At 33.7% G+C, this 19,935-nt stretch overlaps 1 protein-coding gene across 1 annotated transcript; it reads right to left on the reverse strand.

The window, feature by feature from the left end:
- Positions 1-5,445: 5,445 nt before the first annotated feature.
- On the reverse strand, positions 5,446-12,719 carry LOC111379353 (probable LRR receptor-like serine/threonine-protein kinase At1g51880). Its single transcript, XM_023002711.1, has 9 exons — positions 12,470-12,719; positions 11,310-12,383; positions 10,672-10,822; positions 9,877-9,948; positions 9,316-9,384; positions 8,650-8,718; positions 8,306-8,383; positions 6,498-6,706; positions 5,446-5,958 (listed from the first exon to the last, which is right to left on the reverse strand). The coding sequence occupies exons 1-9, from the start codon at positions 12,555-12,557 to the stop codon at positions 5,852-5,854; spliced, it is 1,917 nt and encodes a 638-aa protein (XP_022858479.1). The 5' UTR covers positions 12,558-12,719; the 3' UTR covers positions 5,446-5,851.
- Between the last annotated feature and the right edge of the window lie 7,216 nt (positions 12,720-19,935).

A 19,935-nucleotide genomic window follows, 5' to 3' on the forward strand; every position in this document is an offset into this window, starting at 1 on the left:
CTTGGTACACATTATTATGTAGAACTGCTTTTTCTGATGAATTCCCAGCCAAAATCCTTGGTTCCATTTGACAGAAGAAAGCAACACCGAATTACCAGACCAAAAATATTTATCCCCTTTTGGTTTCTCCCACTATGTCTATAATCTTCATGGAAACAATTGGCTGGGATATACATACACAACCATATCCATACATGGTGTTTTTAATAATTTTTTAGCTAGTATTTTCTTTATTAAATAAATTCAGAATTCAATTTAGTTATTTATTAGAATTAGTCAACAATTAGAATTGTTGGTTGTTATATATAAGGGTCGTAGTCTTAATTGGCAAAGGTTGTTTTTTTTAATTCAAATAAAATATTAATTGTTGAGATCTTCTCCAATTTCATAAATTTTCGGTATTTGATATTTAAAATTAGTGAATCCAAATTCTTTTTATTCATGTGATGTCTAGATTTCTGGTATCCTAAAGAATCAATAGAAACGAGAAGGTAATAGTGTTGTAGTATTCTTTTATAATCAACGGAACCTCGAAAACGTATTCGTTTCTCAGTTCTAATACTTCCGCCCCTACATCACTTGGTATCAGAGTGATGTTCATTTCTAACGGTATTCTTGGAATTTAGTGACAAAAGCTATGATGTATGATGATAACATTTTTTGTTCCTTTAGATCCAAAGAAGTCCATGGACATAGATTTGGATGACTATGATAGTCCACCAATTTTTTGGCAAAAAAATTGAAGAATCTTTGGATATTGGTTACAAAGGTCCTCCAATCCTTGACGAAAAAATTGAAGAATTTTGTGAATTTGGGTAATGACTTACGATGGAGCATCGATATTCGACGCAGAAATTGAAAAATATATGTATTTATATGATGACAGTTATGACGTTTCACATACTCTATATGAAGAGCCTGATGTCAATGTCTTTGATAAGTGGTCTAAAAAATCAAAGTTGGTTTATAAGTGTCACACAAGAGTGCGTGGATCTTGATATACCTATTATAGTTTAACCTTCGTTTGAAGAGCTTTCTTTTTTGTGCCTTGCAAATTTACCAAACTATGAAGAATCAAATGAAAAAACATTGCAAGATTCTAGGATGAATATCTGTCAGTCGGAGGAGAATGATGAAAATTTAGCATCAATGGAACTTCGATAACGTGTTCGTTTGTCATTTCTAACGCTTCCGCCCCTACATCAATACAACTCAAGTCCATGAGGTAGAGAAAGAAAAGAAGAAGTGATAAAAGAGATTTTGTAATAAAAATGTTTGGGAGGTAACAAATTATTTCCAAGGCACCTTAATCGTGTAAGAGCTTCCCCTTATCATATCAGAGATTTTATAAAGTCCGGAAGTTTCAAACTCGTCAAAAATCTAACCTTGAACTTCAGAATTATCATGGTAGTTGCCAGGTGTCGACACTCTAGAACCTTTTCTTAAAAATTGGCTCTCTGGTGCTTTGGTGGCAACAATTGTTGATATGTATTAATACTGTTGGAAAAATATTATTTGTACACAAGGGAACAGAGAAAAACAAAAACAAAGAACAAGATGAAGAAATTGATGAAGAAAAAGGCTCAACTATGTAATTGTGGTCCTCAAATGATATTTGCCTCTCACGGATTGAGTTTTGATGTTAAAAGGATTTTGACAAATGGTTTGCAGAATTTATCAAGCCTCGTAAAGAATTTAACACTCAAGCACTTAGTGTGATTGCAAATGATTTTTTTTTTTTTTTTTACTTTTTCTATTGAACATCAATCACCTATATATAGGTCTAAACAATACTCCACGAAGTGATGCCAAAACAAAATGAAAGGCCACCTGAAATTCAAACAAAAACGGCCATAATGGCTTGTGAAAATGTTCTATGCAATCGCATAGATTTGCAAAACTCAACCAACGGCAGGACTTTTTGGCCATGCAAATGCCTATGCAACCGCAAGCTGTTCTGGCCTATGCGGTCGCATGGGCCACCGATTTGGCCTTTATTTCCCATTTGTCATTCCATATGCATTTTATTGATTTTGAACAATAACGTAAAACAGACACTTGATATTAGCACCTAGTATTAACACTCTATATCAACAAATGGGCACATTACTCAAACAATGAATAACTATTCCTTTTATTTAGTCTTCTGCGACTATATGTCTAGGGGTGGGCGCGGGTCGGTTCGGTTCGGTTCTAAAGAGAATCGAACCGAATTTTTCGGATATCTAGTAAATGGAATCGTCGGGTCCAAATATAATTATGGAACCGTTAGGGTTCGGTTCCGTTCGATTCTGTACTATAATTAAATTTTTTAATATTTATAACAACATTATACAAATACAACTAATGATATATTCAATAGTTTTGGAATATCAGAGACTAGTAAACTACCTTGTTCAAATGATCGCTACGATCAAAGTTTCGGTTGGCGAAGGTCACAGTTTCGATCGGAGGTCACAGTATCGGTCGATGATTGTATAGGTTTTGGAATATTAGCGAGGCTGCGAGAGTGAGTGCGAAAGTCGAGACAACATTATGCACTGTAGTGTTGGTGTTTAGGATTGTTTAGTGAATTTGATCTTGCTTGGCTAAAAAATGAAATAATAAAATGGGTAATTGGCAAAAAATTAAAAAATTAGAAATGAAACAAATTATTGGGCCAAAAATTCGGATTAGAAATCGTTAATTTGTTAATTTGTTTAGAAAAAATTAAAATTAAAATAATTTGATTTACTCAATATAAAAAAAATTAGAAAGATTCGGTTCTTGGTCTAGAATCGAGAACCGAATCGTACCCGTCGGTTCTCAATTTAGTACCCGTTCGGGTATTTAATTTGACAAGAATCGTCAGGTTCGGTTCGGTTCGGGAGATTTGCCCAGTCCTATATATGTCAAAGCAAGTATCAACCACATTAAGATAAGGCTAATCTCATATGTTATAAGTGGGTGAGACATGTTTATTTGATATATATGATGAATTATGTGAGTACAATACGTTTATATATTTCCAGCGCCGAGTGCTTCGTCCATATAACTTCTATGTTTGAGACTTGAAATTATGTGAACTTGAACCTTGTGAGATTGTACTTGACAAGTATTACATGATAATCATGCTTGTTTGATTTTCATGGAATTTCGTGATTATCGTTCTTCCTGATCTCACATACATACATGACTGTGGTGTGTTACATGCTGAAAAAATTTGCCCTCGAGGGCTCCATATTCTCCCCCAAAGGATCCAATTAGTTGAGTACGAGGACTCCATGTCAGGCTCAAAAGGGGTCATTGCATGCCAATGTATCAACTCGCATTTATATCAGGGTCGTTGAGGCCCACCAAAGCATAAAATTTCTTGATCGTCAAAGCACCATCCAGCGAAGACTAATATAATCCGAACACTTGGACTAAAGGACAATTGGAAATCTCATCCAAACGAAGAAAATAGAGATCTTTACTCGACCTTGGACATTTTTTAGTGTATTTTGGCACAATCATATCAGTGTGATCATCCATGCAAACACATGCATGTACATAGCAAATAACATGGCAAGAATCATGAAAGTACAAAAGTCAACCAAAATAATGTAGTTTGGAATTAATTATGACTCGCAGCATAATAATGAGTTTTTCACTCACAAAAATGACTTAGCAAGTCCTTAAAATCGTATGTAAAAAAGGGCCATTAACAAATAAAAAAGTGTTAAAAATTAGAGGGTTAAAAAGTGAAAATTACTAGATACCACTCGAAGGTTCTATTTAGCCAATTTATTTCGACCCAACATGCGAAATTTTACAATAAAAAGTAACAAGTCGCTTTTAATTGTTTCTAGATTGTTAATCAAACAAGTCAAATTATCCTATGTTAAATTGCCACAATTTATAATATGAAAGCAATAAAGAACACAAGAATTGATAACGGAGAAGCCCAACTGGGTGAAAACTTCTGGACCAAACCAGTAACCTCCATTATAAATAATGATGTACTTACAATACGATCCAGTTTAGAAAATTTCAGTAGAGTCACTGATCTATTTCCTGCAATCTCCAAGACACGTTGGATTGTGTTTCACTCATATATGTTCCCGATCTTCTGGAATTGTATATCTCTTGTGGATCATCAAGAACACCTCGTTCTTGTATTCTTCCCCTGTTTCTGGTTCAATCTCTCTCAATTCTTCAACAACCTCTAATGTTCTTAAGAAAGTGCCTTCCTGTATGTATATAGGAAATAGGTATTTTGGATTATAAGATCTTGATGTTTTGCCCAAATTGTGATTGATGAATCTTAAGATGTTAAAGATGAAGAGCAACTGTTTTTATCTCAAAAGGATGTTATGGATAAAGAGTATAATGGCCAACCACACAGATTTCGTGTTTAGGGTTTGGTATATATAGTAAAAGGCAATTAAGTGTCATGGATTGAATAAAACTCTTAAAAAACGCAAATTAGGATTTCACGCGTAACACCGTCGCTCGAGCAAGAGCTCTGTGACAGGTAAGTCTATGAGCGATGGTTTGTCACTCAAGCAATAGCTGGGTGACAGAGTTTCTGTTTTTACTACTCGAACATCAAATGGGCAATAGACTAGCGTAAATTTGGTGACTCTTTCATCTTTGCTCCAAACTCAAATCCTAACTTACTTAATTCATCTATACAATATTTCAATCGACTCCTTGACTTTTTACAATGTTTCATGTCAGTCCTTTTTGTTCAAAAAATTGCCAATACAATAAAATCCTAACAATATTTCACTCTAGAATCTGCATCGGATCAAGGCAAAATTAGTGATATCTTGAAATTTTCAATATCAGCCAATTATAGTATTCTTTTTTCAACCGAAAATTGGTCGAAAATTTCTTTCTTCACACCCAAACACCCCCCCCCCCCCCCAAAAAGGGGGCAAAAGCGTGCCAAAATTTCAGATGGAAAACTATACTTGACGTTTATTAAAAAAAAAAAAGAGAGAGAGAGAGAGAGATTCTTCTTATTTCTTGCTACAAATTCTTCATTTGAAAGTCATATAATATATCACGTTTAATTTTGAAGGTCACACGTGTAATTTTGCCTTTTTAACATGAATCTTTGGTTGATCTTGCATTGTGTTTATAGGATCAATTTAAATTGATATCTTTACTTTTATTTTTTATTGGGTTGGACGTGAATTATTCATTAGAAATTGTTATATCGTGTCACTCTTATTAAAATATTGTTGGTGCAATTAAAATTTTTAATATGAATTTTTGTCTTATTTTCATACAAGTCGAAATTATCATTGCAAGTATTTTTTTAAAAACTATTATGACTTTTTAAAGAAAAAGTTTCACAGCATGTAACTTTTATTAAAAATATCCAACTTCATGCAATATTTTTCACTTTCATCTGATTGTACAAAAGGCCCTGACAGCATTTGTCTAAAGACCCCATAAACAAGCAATTGTCAGACGTCCCTAAGTATGAAAGACTGTAACGATAAAAATCAAAATCATAGCGCCTGATGACACTATTAACAACATTTCAATTCCCAATTTGGGTATAGGCTAGAATATCAACCAGATTCACGAGTTTCAATAGACTTTATCTAAAATTCTCAACAAAACTGGTCGTGATACAGACTGAGATTCATTGCTCTTTACAGATAGAATGCGGCTTTCCAAGACCCCAACATCCTCATACAATTGATCGGAGAAAGCCAAAGCTCCCGGAATGGCATATCTTCTCTCAAGCAGAGGTGCCACTCTTTACACCGTATTCTGTGCACTTTGTATCTACAAGATCAACATTCTTATCTACGTCGTCTTGGTGAGCTGATCCCTGTCAAGAATTTTGTTCTCTTTCACTAGAAAATGCTAATTAATTTGAACTGTAAGTTGGTATAAATCCTTTGGCGTGTTGACTCTCCATTTCAAGGGTCATCAAGGATTTCTGCCGGTGATATCTGTTTCTTTTTGCAGCAAGAGCTGAACAAGATAATAATTAAACAAATCAATGTTCAACTCAATACATGACGTGAGCACAGGTGCAAAAGAATACGAGAACCAACAAGTTATATATGATTCTAATTTGATGCAGTTGGTTTAATATTAAGTAAAACTAAGGCTGATCCAAGTTATTTAAGGTAAGTGTAATTACACAAACAGTGTCAACAAAAGTCGAGTAATTTGCTTGTTGGGGCAAAATTTTGGCGAACTTAAACAGAAAGTAACAAATGGAGGAAAGGAGAAAGAAATAAACGTTTTGCAGCATGGATAGTTTGGTCTGAGTAAGCCTTGGCTCAAAAGTGGCATATAAAGCCTGAAAGATGAGCCATTGCCTCAAAAGTAAACAAGAAACAACTTTAAAATCCATAACACACTAATATTTTGTTAGGACCAATAGAAGACAGGTGCAAGAGTGGAATGTTCCTTGTGTAGACAGCAGTTATCAAAGAATTTAAGGAGATAAATAAAACATGAAATGCACAACGTTGTGCACTGACACCAGTTAGGGAAAAACTTACACATTAATTCATTAGGTAGACCAAACTCATAGTCATTGCGCCGCCTCCAGACACAACAATAGTACATCCCAAGCAGCAGCACCGATAATAAAAATAGACATGATAGACCAAGAGCAACTTTGCCACCAGTAGATAAGCCATTTTTACCCCAAAATAGTGGACAATCAGGCAATGAGGGTACACCGCACAAGCCTTTGTTGCCAGAAAGGCTGTGAAAGAAACAAAAGTCTATTAGATAAGTAAAGAGACTTCTACAAGTTCTGAAGAATTAAGAATTGAAGCCGACATTAGAAAAAAAGTAGTGTTTATTTTAATTGCATTTATGGTGATTATTTATTGATCGTGTGGTAGATGCCCTTTATTCTCTACTCTAGAAAAGTTCTATAGAGTATTACAGTTCATTGTGCCAGGTGTGGTCAATGCCAGGCAAGCTTTCACAAACTTCAGGAGTTCAAACACAAAGGAGTATGTTAGAGCTGATATACCAACATTCACCTTTCAGAGTTATGCGACTTCTCTACAGCCTCAATATAGAGCTTTTTGGACTATGGTCCTGAATTATACATGAGACACTGGAATGTGCAGATGAATGTTATCATGGGAATGAATCTAGGTAAACAGAACCACACAAAAATCGTATAAAGCTACTTGTTTGAAGACACAAGGAAGCATGCTTCTCAAAGACCAAAACTTCTCTCAATTAAATCTCCACAGGAGAAGCACAATGCAGGAAAAGATGATAACTTGGAACCTTCGAATATTAGTTTCCTAAATTAATGAATAACATGCCCAATAACCCATATTTATTATTCTTAATGTGCCTCTCAATAAATTCCATTTCATACATGAATATCATCTTAAATCCAAATCACACACTACAAATTACCCAAATCCTCTTGGTCAAAAGGCTTAAACTCTTCGACAAGAACCTATTTATATATGAGCCTTCTCTGGAGAGGTTTTGCACAATTGAAAATTGGAGTTTGCATTCATTTAAACTTTCATGTTTTAAGGTTATAATACTGTCTTGTTAATTTTTTTTTTTTTTTTTTTTTTTCCCTCTGAAACACATCCATGAACACCAAGAAGTGATAAGCAAATACGTATCCATTTGTTATACAAGTACAATTACAATTTTAAATTTGTCTACCCACAATCAGATGCATCGAAATACCTTGCAATCAGGCGAAAGATGCAAAAGTGAGTCACACGTGCCTCATAATAGTTCTAATTTATACAGAACTTAGCCTTTCAATTTTTCCAAGAGTTGAGATAGATGAAAATGGTGCCTAGAAGAGTAATAATTGCTAAAAAGAGGTTCAACAAGACAATTGAATTCGTGACCAGAAGGCGGCACAAAAGGAAATTAAATGAAGCCTAATCTTGATATTCTAGATTTAAAAGAAAAAGGAAACATGGCAACTATCCTTGGGGTTAGTTGCTTCCTTCAAGAAAAATAGTGAAATATTACAGTGCAAGAGTCTCCAACACTAGGAACTAAAGCGGTTTGGGCAAACACAAGAATTCATATACCAAAGATGACATAATCCTATTATATGCTTACTATCGGACGCTAGGTGCTACTAGCGGTTTTATCAGTTTATAATTATTGTAAGAGTCTAGATGCTAGCAATAACTTTAACAATACAGCAAAGTAAATAGGCACTCTAGATCCACACAAGCCAATATCTATAAAACATTATACAGGATGAGTCAGCAGGCAACATGGATTATGGGTCTTAGAATTAACTAATGAAGGGAAAAAATTAATAGAGGAAATAAGTAGAATAGATTAAGTGATGACATACTCAATAGCTCCACCATGCACCCCAATCGAATAAAGTTCCTCTGGGACTTGACTTTCCAGTAAGTTATCATTCAATAACCTAATCAAAATAATTTGATTCAGAAAACTTAAACGAGAGTTTGTGAGCAATTTTAAAGCTGTGTAGAATGTGAAATGATGTTCATTTTTTCTATCTTTAAAAGTTCGTATTCTTTTCACAAATCACTAGAAGTAGAAAATCAAAGACAGTTAGAAGGATACATTTTAAAATGCTCGTATTAGGTTATGACTAAAATTATCTGTTTTATGATAGATAAGCCAACTGTGTATTTCTCTAAGATCAGAACAGTTAGTCCATTTACTCACACGAGCTGCAAAGTAGATGAAGTCAAACTATCTGGTATGACCCCAGTGAACTTATTATCCGATAAATCCCTGCATCAACAAAGCATGAAGAATTGACGGTGAGAATAGAGAAGGCAGAAAACATATATGTAGCACCAATTAAATTTAGCCCCTTTTTGATGGCCATTATTTGGGAAGAACAATGTTTTGAATAGTGATTTTTAGGAGAATATGTGGTTAAAAAGTAGGCAAAAGTTTTGGATTTGAGTATAGAATATTTTATTATAAGAATGTGGTTGAAAATGAGCATGTGGGAAAAAGAGTTTTCAAATAATGGTTGTCAAACAGGGTTTAAATCACTGTATATGGATGAATAAAAATCGAAATATTTTTCTTGTGTTTGTCTAGACTAAAACATATTTTCACCTTTGAGATTATATGCCTACACCTACACCCTCTGTAAATGAGCAAGAGTTACTAACTAAACCAAAATCTTCAACTTGATTGAAAATCAAAACAACTTCTGGAGATTCTATCATGCAAACTACTTTCATAAATTACTTCAGAGAAAAAATAAAGTGAATAGAAAATATTTCTTCTGCGAAAGTTCACAATCCTATAAAACAAAATAGATCAAACAAAATAAAATGTGTCAAACACGAGCACACTGGAAGTATGTAATCTTACAGCTTCACAAGAGACTTTTGGCCCAACCCTGATGGCAGATCTCCTCCTAGAGAGTTAGAACTCAAGTTCCTGCACATCAACGGATATTTGTTGATGTAAAATAGATCCAAAAGGGAAAAGAAAAATAAATACATGGAACCTAAAAAGTTCCAGCTCATTTTTCACTATGTGACTATTCAGGAATTTCAATGAATGATGCATGAGAAACTTCGACCTCCCAGAATCTTACTTTGAACTTATTAAAGGTTCATTGCAGTTTATGAAAGTCAAAAGTTGGAGAAAAAGAATTACTGATTGTAATGCTGATTTTAATTTAAGTTGAAGATCGAATGCCAACTATAGCTACTGGCCAATAAAAGTCTATTACAATTGATTATCATGACCAATTAGTTACAGAAGACATATTCATGTGGCTTAGTTCCTCTCTCTCCATGCTGATCAGCAAGATTACAGTTTGAAAATGTAATGCGAGATAAATAATTTGTATTCGAGCAGCAAATTATGCATCAGTAACACAACATCGGATGCTGGATGCAAAAGAAATGGACCATTGATACTTACAGGCTTACCAAATTCGTCAAGAGACCTATTTGGTCACTAATATACCCCTTCAAGCCTTGACTACCAAGATCTCTGAAAAAATAAAATAAAACAAAATGTGAAATGGAATTAGTTAGTTCAACAAATATATCAATTAAGCTTCCATCACTTCCTAGTATGGCTTTAAAGAAGACGGCACAAAGAGTCTAGGAGATGAAAAAGTTTTGATAGTAAAATAATGACTAATCAAATGGATGCTTCCAGATGGTAATTAGAAGCTCAGTCAACGTAAGATGACAATGTAAAATATTAGGTGAAAGTAGAGTTCAAAAAATCAATGAGAGGTCAAAGTCATCATTAGTAGTAGTTGGCGGTGATAAGGAAACCATAACAACTGCTAATGTGCAGATGTAAGAAACCAAAAACCCAAAGCAAGTTTAGTTCTTTACTAGTAACGGGTCTCAATCTACTATTCAGATACATTATTGTCAAGCCTATACAATACAGCCAGCAAGGTAGATGCAGGAAAGAGAAATTTTAGCAAGAAAATACTCTCTGATGAAAAGATATCTGAGTTCTTTTTTACTTTTTTTCTTTTTTTCTTAAATAGATTTGCTAGCGGATTTGAATAACTTCCGCACTATTAGTTCTTCGCTAGATTTCACATTCAGGTCCATCATAATTCCAAGAATTAAGTACTTATAAATTATAATATTTTATTGAAGACGAATGCACAATTTCTTCCACGAATTGCCTTGTAGAATTTTCTATTACATATAGACCCCTGCTAGTTTCCGTGAGAGAAAAGATGCTTACATTTGGGATACCACAAGGACAGATTCATCCTTTATGGAATGACATGTAACTCCCTCCCAAGCATCCCATGTGGTAGGGGCACAAGGATCTCCATTCCAACCCATTCTGTCAGGAACACGAAGTGACTCCTTCAGTGCTCTCATGGCATTTACTGCAGAAATTTAGGCTTAAATCATCAAAAGGATTCTTTACTACTTGTATCTACTAACAATATCAAATTTTATTAGCATGTTCCTTTTAAACATATAGTCAGTTAACAAAGACAATCCCCTTATCTTCGAAATTCCTCTCTTTTCAGTAAAAAGCTTGAAATCTAATGTAATGATATGCAAGTTCATAGTTCCCCTACATTGAAACTTGAAGTGAAGTCCAGAGACCACTTCCACATCCTCATATATACTCTAACCCGTCTTCCACTATATAAGTTAACAAAATTAATAATGCATACCAATAACAGAGATTATTTCATAAATATATTTCTTTTATTCATTGAAATTTTTAAAGAACTATGTAAGAAATGCTCTTTTTTCTAACCTCCATTTTCTTACACACAATACTTCCCAATTCATTCCCTAAATAAATCAGAACAAGGTGATCATAATCGTAAAGATCAATCAAATAATTTATTGCATTCTCACCCTGATCAGGAGAAGTCTTGAGATCAACTGGCACAATTGCATAATTCTCGAGCCCACAAATGATTGGAGCCCCCACAACTGCCTCTAGCCTCACACTCAGAGTAGTAGTACTTAAATTCTTCACTACATAACTCCAATCATATGCAGCAAATCCTCCGACCTGCTTGTACACATCCACCCTACTCACGTTCTCCCCATTCACAAACACATCGAACACCCTCTGCCCAGCCTTATTCACACTAACATCAATCTCTGCAAAATGGAACCACAGCAAATAATCCAGCTTGGCATCCACAGGTAACTCATACTCCAGCGCCGCGCCACCATCTCCTAGAACAGTCAACGCCGTTTGATACAGCTTTTCAGGAAAATAATTTGGACTTGTTTCGACGTTTACTACATTTTTTATAGAAGAAATAGCTTTGATTGTCGACCCAGTAGCAATAGCCACGGATCCTACTCGGAAGTCAGCACCGGATTGCCAAGACCGGCCAAAAAAATCTGTGTCGTTGCTAAATCCTGATCCCCATTGATCCGACCCGGATGAAAACCTGCCATAATTAACCAGTATGTAATTGCTGGAATTTTTGGTATAGTCAAAAGGGTATGCATTTGGGTCAATTTGCGTTAGTTCTAGGGACCCAACAACCGGCGAATCAGTGGCAATGCTGTAAAAACATATATCTGCCTCGGAATCATTCAAGTAAAAGAAGAGATCTGAGTAAGCGCCAGAGCGAGAAACAGATTCGGGCCATGGGGAGCGCCAAGAAAAGACTAAAGTACCCTCAACGGAGACGTCAAAAGAAGGTGAGTGGGACTTGCCATCGAAATTGTCATAAACAATGAACGTCCGAAGGAAGTAGCGGCCGACGCCAGCGGGTATGCTATAGCAATTCTTCTTGCCGGAGGAGATAGGAAAGTAGCGAAGAGTCTTCTCCTGCTGGTGGAGAAAGTGAAGGGGCTCGGAGACGACAGAGGTGGCGCCGCCGGAGTAGTAGCGGTCGGAGACCCACGTAGTCTTGAATGCGTCAGTAGAATTGCTTAGGCCACCACAATCAATATGTAAAGTGTAGTCTGTCAAAAACACACAAGTATGACTGTTAGTTAATTATTAAGCAAGCTGGAAAATGGAACTAATACTAATATGTGATGGGACTTACTGAAAGGGTAGGAGAGAGAAATGGCGGCGGGCAGGAGGAGGAAGAGGAGGAGGTGGTGGTGGTGGTGGTGGAGGCGGAAGGACATCATGAGAGGTGTTTGTCAACACAGGCTTTGCCACATTATCAGAGGTGGGGGCGTGATTATCGGGGTACAGTGAAGATGAAAGTGAAGTAACCGGAATGAGAAAGACTACTTTATATGAAGATTAGCTCAAGATTTGCAGAATGGCTGCTAGATTTGTGGCTTTCTTTTTGAACCGGGTTTTTGAAGGGTGAAGTAGACTTCACACGTGCTAGATAATTAATTATATTCACACTACCATCTTTATTTTTTACACCACATTTTAATTATATTTAAAATTCTTAATTTTTGCTCATTGTAATGTCCCTAATGATCATGTCTTTCTTATAGTCAAACTTTCCACTAATTAACATATTTTTGTATTTGATAATAGTTTTATATCCAAAAGTTCGTTGAAATGAAGTAAAATGACTTATTTCATCCACATTTTTTAGAAATAAATAAATAAAAAGTTGAAAACAAAATATTTTGACACAACTTATCATCAACTACAAAACGTACTAATTAATGAAAGATTGAAGAAAAGAATTCAAAGAAATAAGTTAAAGAAATAATTGTTACATAGAGCAAAATTGAAGACTTTAACTGCAATTGAAATCATGTGTAATAAATAAAAAGTGTGGTGTCCATAGTGCAAAAACTTAAGTTGGATCAAGATATTGATTGTTTTTGTTACCCACGCCATATTTGGATTGGTTTTCAAATCGAAGGGTCGATTACAGATATGAAAATATACTACTCATGTTAAGTAAACATTTAAGAATGAATATGACATCGTACTCAATTTCACAAATCATCTCGTGTGCTAAATTTTAATGTTCCTTAAATTCTATAATTAATGAAGACTTTGATCATCCATTTTTGTCTCGATGACGGAATAGCTTATTAGTTTGGAGACTTTTCAAGAACTTTTTATCAATACAAAAAGATCACATGCAACTCTAACATGTTGCTCCAAATGAGAATTAGACATAAGAGGGCGGTTTTGAATATCAACAACAAACGTAATATAGAAAATACGAGTAAAAATTGAGGCATATTGAAGTTGGATTATGTTATACATTTTTGTAAATTTATAAACAATGCAAAATGTAAGAAGTAGACATTGAAATTAGGGAGTAGCGACCTAACTTGACAAAAGTTAACCATCGTATATATGTATATATAGAATGTCTGATATGCTTGTGTGAAAAATTGTAGAAACATTTGTCTTTTTTTTTTTTTTTTTTTAGCAATTGATATTTTTATTTATTTTGAAGTCCATCCCAACAAAATGCTCAGTCATTAAAAAAATAATAAATAAAAAAGATAAAAAAATTAAAAATTAAGACCAACAAAAAAACTCACCTACAAACACTTATGCGTGTATTATTAATGTAACGTTGTTAAATTGATACCAAATATTAGTAAATTACATTAGCCTAAATGAAATGAAAAGAAGAGAAAATAATCTTTAGTTAACAACGTGTCCTTGATAGCCGACCGAATGAATTGGGATTGATTAATAAAAATAATTAAAAGAAAGATACATGGGATGCGAATCCAAAGAAAGTGGAGGACTAGGGGTCTCCCTCCACAAAGAAAACTGTCAAAATGCAATAATAATTAAAGGAAAGTGGGTTGGGGTGGGGTTTCCAAGCGAGACAAGTTGTGCGAAAGTGATAGCAAATGAGGGGATAAGGGTTCAACAAAACTCTCAAATCGAACTGATCGATTCGGACTCGTATCAAATTGAACAATTTTTCTTAAATTAAATATTCGAACGGATATTTGAATCGAGAATCGACGATTTTGGTTCTTTCTCAATTCTAGATAAAGAAACGAATAAGAATCGAATATCTCTAATTTTTTTATCCGAACGGACATTTGAATCGACAATTTTGGTTCTTTCTCGATTCTAGATGAAGAATCGAATCTCTCTAATTTCTTTATCTTAAACAAGTCAAAATATTTTATTTTTTCTATTAAATTTGCTAAATAATTAATTTAGCCGAAACTCAAAATCTAATTTTCCTATTTCTAAATTTCAATCCAAGCCTAACTTAATGAAATTAATCTAGGTTTTACTCAAATTCTTATTTTACCGTTATACCTTTTCTACCGTTATGGAGAAATCAAATTGAAAGTTCGTTTGCCTCTCTACATTATTATGAGCTCGCTATCTTCTTTTTTCCTGTAATTTTAATAATCAAAACTATAAAGACTCAACAAAGAGAGTCACATAAGGTGTCATGGAATTGAACTAAATTATTTTGTATGAGCTAAAATTGAACATGTAATTAGTAAAATTAATGTAGTATTGTGATAAATATCAAAAAATTAATTATTGCACGCAACTCAGGAATCGAATGGAATAGAAACAAATCGAACCGAACCGAACCCAAACGGTTCCTAATTAAATTTGAACCTGGCTAAAATTACATATATTAAATACCCGAAAATTCGAGGTTCGATCCGACTCTACTGGACCATGTCCAGCCCTAGACAAAACAGTTGAATTTAAAATGATTCATAGTAATTTTTGAAATTAGTTCACTTTTCATCTCAACAAATTAATTATTTTTTGCTTTTCAATTTCTGCAATATGATTAGTTACATCAAGTCCATAGATTTGTTGCAAATATAGTAAATTAATTACTCATAATTTAGGCACATTAATAATTAGCTTTACTTAACAAATTATTATATCCTCTAATTTTGTTTAACATTTGTAACGCGTTTATATTCAATTTATAATTTGAACAAGTTGAAACAAATTCCTTCTTATCAAATTTTATTAAAATAATACAAATGGAACGAAGACATTCAATTCTAAGTAATTGAGGATTAATATGAAAGAGTGAGGATGACATTAATCCACTCCTCGGAAACGTGAAAACTCTGGAATTAGGTTCCCATTCTCTTGCATCTAAGCCAAATCTCATGTGCCTTGATGTAAAGCCTAAGCATTCAAACTTGTAAATTAATCTGTATATTAATAATTAAGATTAATAATTATTAATAAAATAAGTTCATGCACAAGGCTTTTGTGGTTTTTTTTTTTTTTGTTTGAGACACTAGTCCTGTTAAGCATTCTCAAAACTCACTATTCCTCTAAAATCATGATCGAGTGGACTAAATACATCCTCGTAAATTTTTCATAAGAGGGTCGAGGTGAACGATTACAAAAATTTGGGCTATGAGAAAGACTACTCTATAACAAGTGAATATTATCATACGTAAAATAATTTGTAAATTCTCTGTTCATATAATTAATCGAGCAGAAACTTTAATTCATTGTCGACAGAACTAGCAACATGTGCAATTGGATAGAGGGCTTCCTCCATTGCAACCCTAAAAGTGATGACTAAAAATTGGCACTTCTATGTGCAAAGAAGTCTAAAATAAAAGGAGTATTTATTTTGAATAAAGTCATATTAAGTCCCTGTTTGGTTCTGATTTTTCAAGTCAAAAAATTAAATTTTTAATCATTACTTAACACGATCAGCCAAGGCCGGTCCTGTGACCATGGGGGCCCAAGGCGAACTTCATAAATTGGGCCCCAAAATCAACGTAAATCAAAATCCAACGGTATATTATACAACCAACTACTAACTTAAAACTTAACATAAAAAAACATTTACAAAACATCTCAATTGTGGGATGATTCTTTTACGTTAATTAGTGGGTTTTACCAACAAAAAAATTAAAAAAAATTGGGAAAAAAAATTTTGGGCCCCCTTGAAGAGCTGAGCCTGAGGCAGCGGCCTATTGAGCCTATGCTCAGGTCCGTCTCTGCGATCAGCCATCATTTTTTATTTCTTTACTCACAAGTGGGATTCACTATTCTCTCTAACGGTCAAAAAAATAATTTTAAGAATCAATAATAAACATGCCCTTTTATATATTTCAAATAAATATTGCATAAAATTATCACAAATTAGTAATAATTATAAGATTTGACCTAAAAGTCCTTATCAACTTTAATATCAAAAAACATTGTTGGCATCATACCTAAATTATTGTACCAAATGAGGTCATGAATGTCACGGGGCTTTAGCAGCAGTATTTGGAAAAAAAAAATAATAATAAAAATAAATAAATAAATTTACTCAAACTAGTCATTCCATTTTTTTTGTTTTAATATTTGTACATCTTGTATGAATAAGAAAATCAACTTGGATATGAGAAATAATTGACTGTTACAAAGGTGCGGTGTTGTGCGTCGATCCACACGTGATTAACAAAGATTATGGACTATTAAATGAAAGACTAACTTCTCCATTATTATCTCAAGATCATGTTCTTAGCTTTAATCATTCTTTAATTCTTGTTATTATCCTTTAGAAGTCACGCGTGATTTATTCACTTGGAATTTTGCGGATTGAACAACTCATTTAAGAAAAGTTAAAGATATCTATCGTACACTATTTATCAAGAATAATTTGAAACTACTTTTTTGAATAATGATAACTTTAAGATACAATCTCAAATTTTAACAAATTTAACACAGGACCGATCTCCTAAATATCGGTACTTAGCTTATGCTATGAACTAAGATGATATGTGACCTATTATAGTGTATCACGTCACTTGAGTGCTTAGGAGATCCATTTCGAAATTAAACAAATCATTAAGGCCCTGTTTGATTACACTATATTTTCCATGGAACTTGGAATTCGAATTCCAACTTTCACTTTTTGCCTGTTTGATTAACAAAATTTTTCAGAGAATTGATTTTCTAGATGCAAGTCGATAAAGAATGAAATTCCACCTTTTATTTTCCCATGGGGTATGTGGTTTTTGGAATTCCACCTTTTTTTTTTGGTTTTAATTGTTAGCAATGTGAACAAATTTTAGGAACAATTGTAAAAGAGGATAGCCCTTACATTGACAATTTTCATATAAAACAAAGTCAAACGAACACCAAAATATAGATGATTTTTGGATCATTTATTTTTTATTTTTTGGTTGACAATGGAAACAAATTCTATGAACAATGATAGAAGTGGATATTTCTTAAATTGACAATTTTCATGAAAAATAAAGTCAAACGAATACCAAAAGACACTTTTATTTCAACATTTTTTACCTAGAAAATTATATCAATCAAACACTATCAATTGACAATTCCCAGTAAAACAATTTCTAGGCAATTCAATTTCCTGAAATTCATTTTTTTTCACCCAAATTCCAACTTTGCAATCAAACAGACCTTAAATTTCTAATTTATTGTTATCAAATAATACTGTTAATCTCGAAAATTGGACCTTTTACGTGGCCAACCAAGAGCTACTTTACGTATTCCTCCCTGCACGCAATCAACGCACGGTCAGACGCACAAGGTCGGGACCAGCGGGGTTGGTGGCCATCATAACACTCCGATGATCAAGTCAAGTCCAGGTGGTCAGAATAGTATCCAGGGATTGTGCAAAATAATAAGGGGGAGGAGAAAATATATATATTTGCTATGGAGTGCTTTGCAGTAAGAGTTTCATTACTTTTGCCTCTTGCCAACCCTTGAGTATTTATATGTGGGATGAACCGTTGGATGTAGAGCACGTGTATACATTTGACGGTATGAGGTGTTTGCTCATAGGCATCAATCAGCCGCGTCTGTAGAGTGGGCGGGTAATTGCTTCTCCCGAGTTGAGTTGACATAAAGTTGATAAGTCACATCAACTAGTTTTATAGAGACGTCAAATCAATCTAAACCTTAAGGGCAGAAAGGATCTTGGCAAAGATTTCCTTCAGAAATTGGCGGCGGATCTTCTGACAGAGGTTCCCGAAATGCACTTCGCCTCGGCCTCAGGGGCGAGGGCACTTCGATCAATTCAGCAGGATCGCCTATGTCTCGCAGTGTGATAGCAGGTCATTGACATTGGGGAGATCACTTCGGGTGGGTGTCTAGCAGACCGGAGTGTATGGTGATGGACATTCCGAGGTGGTTTAGATAGGGTTGTAACAAATACAATCGATCTTGTAGGAATATGTGAAAAGTAAAATTACATGTCGTATTGATATTAATTGAAAAATATATATGAAGGACGGTAACTAAAATGGTCCTAGTAGTTACCTCGTTTATACGGGATTTCACTTGAAGCAGCTTTCCATTTGTGGCATGTCTAGTGTAATTCTATTAGCACCCACCAGGGCTGTAAGCAAAAACCGCAAAACCAGAAAATTGAATCGAAACAGCATTTTAGAAACCGTCGGTTTGGTGCCACGTGGACCTGGTCAACGAAATGGTTTTGATCCAAACCAAACCTGTCAAAACGGTTTGATTTATGTTTGAGAATTTTAATTGTGGTTTAAAACAAAACTAGACCGGCAAAAAAATATATAAAAATAAAAAAATGAAAAAATGAATTTTTTTTGAAAATTCATCCAAATATGTAAAATTCAATAGTTTTGTCATTTGTGGGTATTTTTTTCAATTCGTAATTTTCTAATACAGATATATTATTATTATTATTATTATTATTATTATTATTATTATTATTATTATTATCCAATAATCCTAATATATATTTAATAATTTCAAAACTAACATAATTTATCAAAAGCCTTTTTCCTTTTCAAAATTTAGATGAACTCCAGTCGACATCCAACACAGTTTTAAGCCACCGGCACCACACATTTCTTTTTTAGATTTTTCACGCCTCTTCAAAGTTGAATTGAAGTCCATTATACCAAATCGGAGACAAAGAGATCATAGACCTTCGATGATAATATTTGCCACAAATATAGTTTCAGATCAATAATTTTTTGAAGCAAATTAAGATAAGAATCTGAAATTAAACGTGTTTCGTAACATCATACAAACGTAAACTTGTGTAATTGTTATAACAATTGTTTTATTATTGTGGTTGGTTATTCTCTTTGTTTAATCAATATCATTTTTTTCAGATATGATGATCACGAGGTCTTGTTGGACATTATTATATTTTTTGGACCTTATATCTAGTTTAATAGACTTGTATTGTAACGTTTTTGTATCGTCATTAGCCTAAAAAATGTGAACAAAAATGAAAAAAAAAAACTATGTTTTAATTTATTGTGATTTCACTTTGATTTAATTGATATTTAAATTTATAGTAGATATATTTAACAAGGTGGCTGGACTTGTGGAATAACGGTCCAAATTTTTATTTTTTTGTCCCAAAAATTTGATTCAAACAGGGGCTTAGTTTGTTTTAGATTTATTACTAATGAGATATAAATATATATTAAATTCAATGAATTAATGACATAAAAATAGACGAGCAAAAAAATATATGGCGAAACCGACGGTTTAAAATCAGACCAAACCGTTAGGTTGAGGTTTGAGTTTTTTTCAAACCGTTCAAAATGGTTTGGTTTAGGTTTGAATTTTTCTCAAACCGTTTTAAACGATTTGGTTTGA

Source organism: Olea europaea, unplaced genomic scaffold (genome assembly GCF_002742605.1).
Source record: "Olea europaea var. sylvestris unplaced genomic scaffold, O_europaea_v1 scaffold1975, whole genome shotgun sequence".
NCBI lineage: Eukaryota > Viridiplantae > Streptophyta > Magnoliopsida > Lamiales > Oleaceae > Olea > Olea europaea.

Bases quoted from the DNA above. Each gene is read 5' to 3' on its own strand.
- LOC111379353 (XM_023002711.1), bottom strand. From the start codon at position 12,557: ATGATGTCCTTCCGCCTCCACCACCACCACCACCACCTCCTCCTCTTC. The intron at 6,707-8,305 runs GTATGTCATCAC...TTTCTTTCACAG, and splicing joins GTGCATGGTGGAGCTATTGA to CCTTTCTGGCAACAAAGGCT. The intron at 5,959-6,497 runs GTAAGTTTTTCC...TATCTTGTTCAG, and splicing joins TCTACCTAATGAATTAATGT to CTCTTGCTGCAAAAAGAAAC.